The sequence below is a fragment of the Desmodus rotundus genome, chromosome 8, assembly GCF_022682495.2.
Source record: "Desmodus rotundus isolate HL8 chromosome 8, HLdesRot8A.1, whole genome shotgun sequence".
Classification (NCBI taxonomy): Eukaryota; Metazoa; Chordata; class Mammalia; order Chiroptera; family Phyllostomidae; genus Desmodus; species Desmodus rotundus.
The window spans coordinates 97,284,294-97,294,413 of NC_071394.1; the positions used below are offsets into that span (position 1 = coordinate 97,284,294).

Consider the following 10,120-nt stretch of genomic DNA (forward strand, 5'->3'; position numbering starts at 1 on the left):
GTGTAGTTGGCTCACATAACTTTTTGTTTGTTTTTGTTTAAATCAAGTGCCAACATTTAAAAACTGGACAGGTTTTACATGAAAATTGGGGTTTCTTTTGAAAAGAGTCTGTCAAGTGTAGGCCACCTTCCCACCTAGCCACAGTTGGCTCGGGCTGCATAGCTGCCGTCTGGGGTGTGGACTCCTTACTCCCTCCCAGGTGCCCTCTGGGCCCTTCACTCACAGACAGTGCCTGCCTGGCCCAGCAGGCATCCCAGCTTGAGAACTGCCCCCTCCCTGATGCCTCTTCTGATCCGAGTTTCTTCAAGACAACCAAGCGCAGTTGGCTTAGTTGGTGGTCCCAGACTCTGATAGGGACCTGAGCGGGAATTAGTGCTCGAGTCTGGACTTGAGCTCCGGGTGTTGGGTCCAGAGAGTCTGCTCTTCCCCAGGGCTTGCTTCTTTTGGTCCTGGGCCATTTCACTAAGAACTCTGTCTCCTTCCTCCCGGGCAGATGCTGACCTTCATCATGCTCGCACGATTGGCTACCCTGTGTCCTGCGCCTGTTCTGCAGAGGGTGGATCGGCTCATTGAGCCACTCAGGGCCACCTGCATCGCTAAAGTAAGTCGCTGCCCAGCCCGTGCACATCATGGGTCCTCTGCAGGTCGTTCATAGTTACAGTCTATCAAGAACCTCCTGTGGTACTGCTGGCATGAGACGTGCTTATTTTAATCACCATCATCATCCTCTAAAGTACTTCTTGTTACTTCTTAAGCATTGTATACACAGGGGAACAGAGGTTAGGACAGGTGAAGTTGGCTGAGGCTACATAGCTAGTGAATTGTGGAGCTGGGATTCAGACCCAACTCTGTCTCTGTCATTCATTAAGTGTTTCCTGGGTGCTAGGCTTTGTACTAGGGATGCAACATCGAACATGATGGGCTTCCTCATCTCATGTCCTAATTGGGAAACTGAGGCAGACTCTTAGAAATTACTGATTGACTGATTGATTGACATGGGGCAGGGTTGCTGTTAGACTGGGGTGCTCAGGGGCCCATGGGAGGGATCTGGGACCTCATGGAAAGCTGCAGTGTTGAGAACAGAGCCTGGCACACCTAAGGGGTACCTAGTAAATACCTGCTGAAAGAACTAACTTGGGTTTTAGAAGGGTAAAAAATTAGTTAAAAAGAGGGCAGACTATTTTAGATTGGAGCCCAAAGAGTAGAGATACCCATAGAGTAGTAATTTCCAAGTAGTAAAACCTTTTCCAAAAAAACCCACAATGAAATGAAATCTCATGTGGATAGAAGATAAAATTGGTAATTTACTAATAGAAACCTACTTTGTAAGTTTCTATTTTAACATATGCTTAGTATGAAGTCAAGGAAAACAGTGGTTCCACAGGGCCATTGAACTCTTGAGTCTCAGTGGCCAAACATTTCTAGTTTTTTCTGAACCGCAGGGACGGAGAGAACCCCGGTGCACAGGAAGGAGCCTGCAAATGGCACCGTGGTCAGGACGGCTTCGCTCACTTTCACCTGCGGCCCACAAGGTGTCACTCAGTCTGGCCGCTCAGAGGGATGTCTGTGTTTCGCAGGGATGGAAGCTCATCACATCCACGTCCCCAGTGCCTCATCCACAATTCTGAATCCTAGAAAGCTCCGCACGCTCAAAGATTTTAGCAACTTGTTTGGCACCAAAACTTAACTTGAACTAGCACAGGGCTGTTTATGGCCCTATTTCCCTTTTTGTGATATTCATAATATTCTTACATTTTTCATAAACTTAGTAGGGGAAACGTTAGTGTATCTGATTACAGGGTATTGTACCAGACCCACGTTATCTGCACATTATCACCTTTTCTAAAACCCCCCAAACTCCTGAATTCCAAAAGCACATCTGGCCCCAAGGGTTTTAGGGAAGAGGTTGGGTGGTCATGTAGTCCTCATGGTAGCTCTGTAAGGGGAGGCTCTTCATTACAGTTTGGGAAGCGAGGGACAAAAAGGTGACTACCTGAAGCCACAGCTCTCACGGGCAGAGCCGCTTGAACCCAGGACTGTCCAACCCCAATACCAAGTTCTTAATCATCACAGATTCTTTAGGGGGAAGAGCCTAATGTTGTCTGGGGTAAGTCAAGGAAGGCCTTTATTCCAAAAGCAGTGGGGGGATTCCTGAGGTTCTCTGGGTAAGTGGGAGCGGGTGGGGGACGAGGCAAGGCACTTTTGGGCGAGTGCTGCCAGCTGCATCTGCAGAGTGGACTTCGGATGCCTGGCTGGAGGACCGTCCCAGTAATCCATTCGGTTAAGTCCTCTGGTAGGAGTCTGTTTTAATCACAGTAAAGAGATAGCCCAATACTTCTTGCAGGGGAAGGAGACTAAGTGAACACTTTACAGCAATTGTCACCATTGATTTATTATCAGGAAGAAAGGTGAATAACTTCGATTGGTTGCTCAGAGGCCCTATAGGTGACTTTGAAGCTGACTTGAATGACAAAGAACCAGCCTCTTGGGAAGTTAGCCAGTGTAAAAGCCCAGATGGAAGGACCACCAGGAGGCTGGGACCACGGGAAGCTGTGAAGCAGGGCAGTGTGACATGGGTGGGTGGTGGAGAGGAAGCCGGGGAGGTGTGGCGCGAGGACAGGCTCAGTGAAGGACGGCTCGTTGTTGTTTCCCACTGTAGGTCAAGGCTGGGTCCGTGAAGCAGGAGTTTGAGAAGCAGGACGAACTGAAGCGCTCTGCCATGAGGGCGGTGGCCGCCTTGCTGACCATCCCAGAAGTGGGGAAAAGCCCCATCATGGCCGACTTCTCTTCCCAAATCAGATCCAACCCTGAACTTGCTGCCCTCTTTGAAAGCATCCAGAAGGATTCTGCTTCAGCCCCCAGCACAGACTCCATGGAGCTCAGCTAGTCCTACCCCAGCCCCTGGATGGGCCCTTACTCAAGGGAAGGGGACCCACTCGAGCCTAAGGCCACTGGCCTTTACTGACAAACTTGCATTTCCCTGGGGGCCCTCCTGTTACTGTGTGGGGTTTACAGTGCCTTCTCCAGGGACCCCGACTCATTGGCCCCCAACCTGAAGCTGTGAGGCTGCCAACAGTTGGGCCCTTTAACTCAGGACAGTCATTCAAAGCAACAGGGCAGAATGTCCCAAGCCTTTCAAGCTCGTCTGTCTGGTTTTTTCAAGCTGAGGCCCTGCCTCACAAGATACTTAGTATTTAGTTTAGACACACTCTGTGCTCACAGCTGGGAGAGGTTAGGGGGCAGCAGGCTGGCCTTTCTTCCCACGAGTGCCCCAGATTTGTCACACCTCTCGCATGTTTTCCATTCCCTTGATCTGACATACCAAGAATTAGTACTTTGGCTGAGCATCTTAAAAAACTCATACTTGAGTTATTCACATCTTAGAATTAAAAAAATTTCTAATTGGTAGTAATGAATCAGAAATACTTACTTGCAAGGGGGAAGAGTGTGGGTAGAGAATTAGAGCTACTGTGGTTTTCTAATTTCAGAACTTACGTAGCAAACTGAGAAACAGAGAAGCACGCGTATACAAGCCACGTTTCATTCGCCCGCCCTAGGCATAACCTGTTGGTCTGTGTCCTGCTAAGGAGGGTTTGAACATGTCCTTTTTAGTATCGAGGACACAAAATCAAGCAACAGGCCAAAGAATTTCTGTGCTATCCCGGGTCAATAAAGGAGAGATCCTCAGTTACAACTGTTTTCTCTGCACAATTCCCTCTAGTCAGTAGTCACACCACCTATCAGCATACGTCCCATGTCAGTTTAAATAATGAAAGTTAACAGTTTACTTAATGTTTCACACAAGGTCTTGAATGGGAGGCAGTCAACAAGAAAGATAAACTTTATCTACTGACACTGAGAGCCTTAACCCCAGTCATGGCTAGCACACCGGGAAAGTTAAAACCAGTGTATTATTTCTGGTTCAGTTGACGGGGGGTGAAAAAACCCTGCCTCACTCTATAGTCTTGTACTAGAGCAGTGATTTTCAACCAGTGTGCCCCAAGAATTTTCAAAATATGCAATGCCTATTTAGTCAGACACTGACCTCTTTTCCCTTAGATTGTCAAATAAAAATGACAACGGCCAACACAATAGCCATCTGGTATGAATGAATCAAAATTATGCCCCTATTTTGTCTGATCAGAAAACATTTGATGTGCCAGTTTTAGCGTATGCGCCATTGGATGAGAAGGGTTGAAAATCACTGTACTGGAGTACCACGTGCCATACAACGCGTGGCCTACACTGCAACATACCATTTCTTGGGGTATGCTAACCTTAGAACTAAAAACAGCTAAGTTTGCCCTGGCCAGTGTGGCTCAGGTGGAGCATCATTCCATAAAACCAAAAGGTGCTGGTTCAATCCCCAGTCAAGGTGCACACCTGGGTTGTGGGTTAGGTCCCTGGTTGGGCACACACAAGAGGCAACCAATCGATTCTTTTCCTCCTTTCCCCTCCTCTAAAATCGATGGCATATCCTTGAGTGAGGATTTAAAAAAAAAAAAAAAAGGCTTGATCCTAGCTATTATAGGCCCAATTACTACCAGTTAAGAACCCCACGCCTGTGGAAATTATGCCTGGAGCAGCAAGCCGGCACAGTTTAGATACGGCAAACTGAAAGCCATCTCCAAACATCCAGGCCTGATCATATGTAGCGGGATGTGTGTGTCATCCTGTTTTGTATTCTTGGACAGAAGCTACACAGTGCTATTTCAGCACCCAGTAAGAATTTAAGGGAGTAAGAAAGAAAGTCACTTGGATCCTGTCACCCATTTTCTCAACCTTCACAAGAACTACAAAGGGTAACTGTCACCCAACTTTAAAGTGAGGCTAAGAACGACTTCTTGCTATGAGCTGCAAGGTCCTTCAGCTGAGGGTCTCGGAACCTCCCTTGGTCTGAGGGCCAAGTCTTCCCCACCCCCAGCTGGTCTGGGCACTTGAGGCCAGTATAAACCTCTTCCACGTGGCAGATTCCAGAGCATTAGCGGGCAAAAGAACAATCTCTGTGACAAGCTGTCAAAGAAACTGGGAAGTAAAACCAAGGGCAGAAATGCCAGATGGCAGAATTTTAAGGTTTTATTAACACAAATACAATGTGCACACAATCTGTCTATTCGTTTTCTTCACTGCGCAGCCTGGCATTGGGATTGGTGACTCTGATGGCCAGCTGGGCTGCTCTTTCCACAATGGCTTTGCGGTTCTTTGAGGAGACGTTGTGAGCAATCTCGGCACAGTAAGATCTGGAAGAGAAGTCATAGGCAGGTTAGGAGCAAGCCAGCCTAGAACACACACTTGTGCGCGTTCCACTGGGAAGGCAATGGCTTTGGTCACTTCACCTGCAGAGCCACAGCACTGAGCAAAGAGGGTGCTAGTACATGGCTGCTGAGTAACACCTGCATGTCCCAAATCCGAAGATACTAGCAAGGCCCTTAGAGTGTCTGCTGAGAGACAAAAAACAACACCCCAAAAAAGCTCTCACGGTCCCCTCTTATTTACAGTATTCCTCGCAGCAGCCCTGTAATCCTGGTATTGCCTCTATATCACGGACAAGGAAGCCAAGGACCACAGAGGTGGAAGTGAATTTTCCAGATCACATATTCAGCAACCGACAGGGCCAGGATGGCTCAGCCCCAGACTCCATGTTCAAAACTTCTCCGTCTCTCTAGCCAATCCCCCCAACTCAGTAAAGTCCCAGGGAGTTTGGACTTGCTTGCGAAAAGTTTTGGAGCTGCAAGTAGAGCAGACTCCAACAGTGTGATTAATCCAATCCTGATCCAGACCATAAACATTTACTTGTTCAGCTGCTGCAGATAAAATCCACGTTGAAAGTAACGCTGCCTCAAGCCACCCAGACAGTGGAGCACCTAACATTTCCTGAGCACACGTGTGCTAGGAAGCTGGCCTCACCCCAGTTTGGTAACTGGTCTAACAGACACATTTCAGTAGGGAGGTGATCTGAATCCATAAAACATGGATTAGGAAAAGGCATAACCCCTGCAGGATTTCAGCAAAAACAAGAAGGCTGGAAGGAGTTTGATCAAATAAGGCAGTAAGTACATATAGTTTTTTTTAAGATCTCTGTAAGAAAATAGCTTAACAGTGTGACAAGCAAAATAGGTAAGAAATTTGTTTTATATAAAGGAGCCCACTCAAGCTCAAAGTAGCTACATTTTAAAATGTTTCCACAATCTTTATTTTCAAGAAGACTTAGGTTGTATTACTGTCCTTTTTTCAAAAACCTCTCAGGTCCTTGTCCATTTCTACTTAATAATCACAACCACACTGTACATATTTTAAATACTTCCCCTGCTGCTTGGGCAGTTTCCACACACGAGTTTTTAAATGTGTAACATTTCACTCAGTGCTGCACTCCTACCATCCACCAACTATATTCACAATTGTTCAGTTTCTCTTGCAGTGATCAGCTTATAAAGCTTCCCTGCTTCCGCAGGCCTGCACTCAATCCACTGAGCTACACCAGCCAGGGCTTCTTTTTAATGGTTTCAAGATAAATGCCCAGAAATGGAACTTGTGGATTAGAAGTTACGGACGCAGAGTATTCCCATGGCTCTCGATACTGCAACATTTGCACCGCAGTCATTTCTTGCCGCACCACATGTGGCGGACTGCATCGTCCTGTCGTACTTCTCTATCGGCCTACTCAGTGCGGCCTGGGCATCTGCCGCCATTAATCCCTGTGCTCGCCCAGGGTTTCTACAGAAATTTCCAGCATTTCAACACCTGGTTAAATCTCCAACCTAGAAACTCAAACAAAAATGGTTTCATTTTCATTACTGTGTCTTCAACTGCTTTAACTTAAAGATGTTTGTAAACATGCACAGACAGATGTGACCAGCTGTGTCTAAATTACTTGCCACAAGCAATCTTTTCTCAACCACTGCCCTCGTTTGGGCCTAAGCCAACCAAAAAGTCTCACACAGAGCTCACCAAGTGTCTTAACCTCCTTAAAACAATGGAAGTAATGCTGTAATCCCTCCATGCACTCTTACACCTACACAACTCTAAGTACCCTCTGTCTGCAGCCTGCCTTCTCTCCACCTCTGATCACACTGAACTCTAAATCAGACAGCAACTCCTTCATTACCGCAGCGTTCTGAAGATGCATGTGGCCAGCTTAAATGCTCTTTAGGTCTGAGGCTATCCCCCACATAAATAAAGCAGTGTTCTGGAAGTGACTGCCAAAAGTCCTTCTCTTTCCAGGTCTTGGGTCTCTACACTTTTTAGGACAAATTGTAGCCCCGCCCCCCATTTTGAAGTTCCCAGCCAAGTGTCGACTGAGCTCCTGAGAGAATATACAACGTCTCCAAATGCATTCTGAAAGGTCTAGAGACCCTCCCCAAAATGCTCAGAGATTCACACTTCTGACACCGGAACCCACAGATGGGATGCAACTCACTTGTTGCACATCAGCAGCACTTCGAGCTCCTTGACGTTATGGACCAGGAACTTTCGAAAACCACTGGGCAGCATGTGCTTTGTTTTCTTGTTGCTCCCATAACCAATGTTGGGCATCAAGATCTGGCCCTTGAATCTTCTGCGCACCCTATTGTCAATACCTCTGGGTTTCCGCCAGTTCCGCTGAAAGAAAACACACGGGTAGGTCAGTGTCTGTGCAGACTGCCAACCCTTCCTTCTGGAGGGAAAAAACAGGGGCCAAATGAAAAGGAAACATAACAAATAGTAGTTGTCTTTGGGTAACAGGATTTCACTACTTATTTTTTTGGTGAAGAAAAATAGGCTCCTGTATTTGCACACCAGGAACACAGACCCATAACCACTCCTAAGCAAAGGAAGAGCAGACCACACACCAATGGGACATGAGGGGGTTGTGCACATAACAAGATGAAGAGCATGGATTTCAATACCGCACTCAAGACCCAGGTTTTCGTCTATAAAACAAGGATAATTTACCTCTCAAACCATCATAAGGCTACCTGAAATATGATACAAATATAAGCCTCTAGATACCTCAGAACAGCCAAGTCCAAGTGTGTCTTGTTATTTGTTTCAATTTACACATCAAGAGGCTCAGTGCCAGTAAGTGCCTGGGTTTCTATAGTGAGCTCTTTTCCACCAACCAGACTGGTTGGTTCATCTGTCCAAGATACTCTTCTAGGAGATGTCAGAAACCCAGCAACCAATTCGGAACCTCTTTTCTTCACCCCAACACACACTTCCACTTCCACCCCCAGACCATATACCTTAATTTTGACATAACGGTCTGACTGGTGCCGAATGAACTTCTTGGTCCTCTTTTTGACAATCTTGGGTTTCACGAGGGGTCTGAGGGCCGCCATGGTGCCTTCAAAAGAGACAGACACTGTGAAACAAAAACAGTCCCAGAAGGAGGTCTTCCTTGTCCGGGACTTTAACGTTGTTGCAGAGTGTCTTCCAATCACCAGCTACGGAGCAAGCGGGGAATGGAATGGGTACCTCTGCCAGGCTTGTTTTCCCTCCCGTCTCCGAAGCTGGCAGAATATTAGCTATTCTCCAGACGCGATCCTGGGAGGTTAGGAGTCACCTCACTCACTCAAAAGCCAAGAAAGAATGCCAATAGCTGACTTAAAACAAACTGGCCCCCAAAGGTTCTCTCGGCCTGCAAAGGGGCAGCAAATCCTACTTCACCAAGTATCTGAACCCGCACGTGGCCCAGTTTCCTTTTAGTTATGCGGGACTTTGACAAACTACATGAGCTGGAGTTCCTGTTCTCACCTGTAAAATGGAGATGCTCTTGCACACTGAATGCCTATAACGCCCAGACCAAAGCAAACGTTTAATAAAGAGAAACCTCTAGATGTGCATCTAGATGTACTTCTAAAATGCCTCTGGGCCTTTGAACATACCGTTCTACCTATAGATCACTCAAAAGTTACCTTCCTCAAGGTGTCCTCAATAGCCCTCTTTACACCCTGTTCTCTTCATAGCCTTCAACTTCCTTGTTTAGCACACAGTAGGTACTCAATGAGTGGAATACACTCACCACCCCCCCGGCCCCCCTTCGCCATGACTTCCTTTAAGACAAGGATACAGTTTCAAACTCCCAAAGATCCTAATCCTCTATCAGAATTTCTGGTAACCAAACCGATTTTGGGGGGGTGGGGCGGGTAATTCCTGCCGCAGCAGTAACCAGGGCCAGAAAGTAGAGGGGAGCGTGGGGCAACAGGAACAGGTTTTTTTACTTCTATACCACGTGAGCAGATATCGCTAACCCAAATAATACGACGATTTGAGCCCTGGCCGGTGAGGCCGCAACCCCCGAATCACTCCACGCCCCGCAGGAGACCCCGTAGTTTGGGCCCAAACGGCGGCCTGCGCCCTTAGGGATCAAACAAGCTGCCCGCGGCTCAGACTGACCCCGGGCGGCCTCCGTAGGAGTGCAAGCGGCCCTAGTAAGCGAACACCCATTACCATCCGAATCATTTTGTTCTGTTCCTATACGCGCTCCAGCAAGTCGACAAAAACAATACCCACCGACACGACTGCTTGGAACGACAGGCCTCCTCACCAGGGGGTGATGAGGCTTAGTGGAGACAGCACAGACACAGATGACCAATGATTAAAACTCACCGAGTAAGAGATGGCTGCCACCTCCGTAGGCAGCGCCGAGGAAGAGAGAGGAAGCAGACGCGCGAGCTCTGTGCGACTTGACCTCTGGGTCCTGGCAGGGAAAAGGCAAGTACTTCCGGCTCTTGGTCATTCAAAAATAAATGTCAGAGAAATAATACTGAAAAACATCTAGGGTTACATTTACTTTAGTAGACATTAATATCAAGGCGTGGTCCTGAAAATTTTTCATACCCGCTCTTGGGAATACGTAGAATATATTTGAAATTCTTTCTCAGCTTCTAAGACCTTGTCGGAGCACCCACTTCCGCCAGAAGTTGAAGCCGCTCCTCCGCCTCCAGTCTTTAGATTATTTTCGCCTACGTTTCTTCAGCTCCAAAGTGCGCCTCGTAGTGGCCAGGAGGAAACAAAACAGAGACTTCCTAATATTCCTCACGTGAATTTGTAAATAGCCATGAGACTATGTATAATAGCTGTAATTCAATTGGATTCACTAGCCTTCCCACAATTCTACGAAGTAGGTCTATTATTTTCC

At 47.2% G+C, this 10,120-nt stretch overlaps 2 protein-coding genes and 1 non-coding gene across 7 annotated transcripts in view; 1 reads left to right on the plus strand and 2 right to left on the minus strand.

Moving 5' to 3' along the window:
- The window catches only part of CAND2 (cullin associated and neddylation dissociated 2 (putative)), a 31,310-nt gene extending 27,616 nt beyond the window's left edge, over positions 1-3,694 (plus strand). For 3 of the 4 annotated variants that reach the window (XM_024556708.3, XM_045192273.2, XM_045192272.3), the window contains 2 exons: positions 494-601; positions 2,660-3,694. In XM_024556708.3, coding sequence (XP_024412476.2) covers positions 494-601; positions 2,660-2,887 — 336 coding nt within the window. In that variant the 3' untranslated portion in view covers positions 2,888-3,694. The other variant, XM_045192271.3, reaches the window with a different exon arrangement.
- Positions 3,695-5,058: 1,364 nt separating this feature from the next.
- RPL32 (ribosomal protein L32) lies at positions 5,059-9,678 on the minus strand. 2 transcript variants are annotated; one of them, XM_024556768.3, is made up of 4 exons: positions 9,589-9,678; positions 8,223-8,323; positions 7,418-7,599; positions 5,059-5,240 (listed from the first exon to the last, which is right to left on the minus strand). In XM_024556768.3, the coding sequence occupies exons 2-4, from the start codon at positions 8,316-8,318 to the stop codon at positions 5,111-5,113; spliced, it is 408 nt and encodes a 135-aa protein (XP_024412536.1). In that variant the 5' UTR covers positions 8,319-8,323; positions 9,589-9,678; the 3' UTR covers positions 5,059-5,110. The 2 variants fall into 2 exon arrangements, with proteins under 2 accessions (XP_024412536.1, XP_024412537.1); XM_024556769.2 differs by lacking the exon at positions 9,589-9,678 and adding an exon at positions 9,493-9,511.
- LOC112301343 (small nucleolar RNA SNORA7) lies at positions 8,394-8,533 on the minus strand. Its single transcript, XR_002974483.1, has one exon. It is a non-coding gene; the product is annotated as a small nucleolar RNA SNORA7 (small nucleolar RNA).
- Positions 9,679-10,120: the final 442 nt, after the last annotated feature.

What these genes read in the sequence shown, in the direction of transcription:
- RPL32 (XM_024556768.3), bottom strand. Translation starts at nt 8,318, where the DNA reads ATGGCGGCCCTCAGACCCCTCGTGAAACCCAAGATTGTCAAAAAGAGG. An exon ending in ACCGTTATGTCAAAATTAAG is followed by an intron (nt 7,600 to 8,222) that starts GTATATGGTCTG and finishes GTTTTCTTTCAG; the next exon opens with CGGAACTGGCGGAAACCCAG. An exon ending in GTGCTGCTGATGTGCAACAA is followed by an intron (nt 5,241 to 7,417) that starts GTGAGTTGCATC and finishes CTTCTCTTCCAG; the next exon opens with ATCTTACTGTGCCGAGATTG.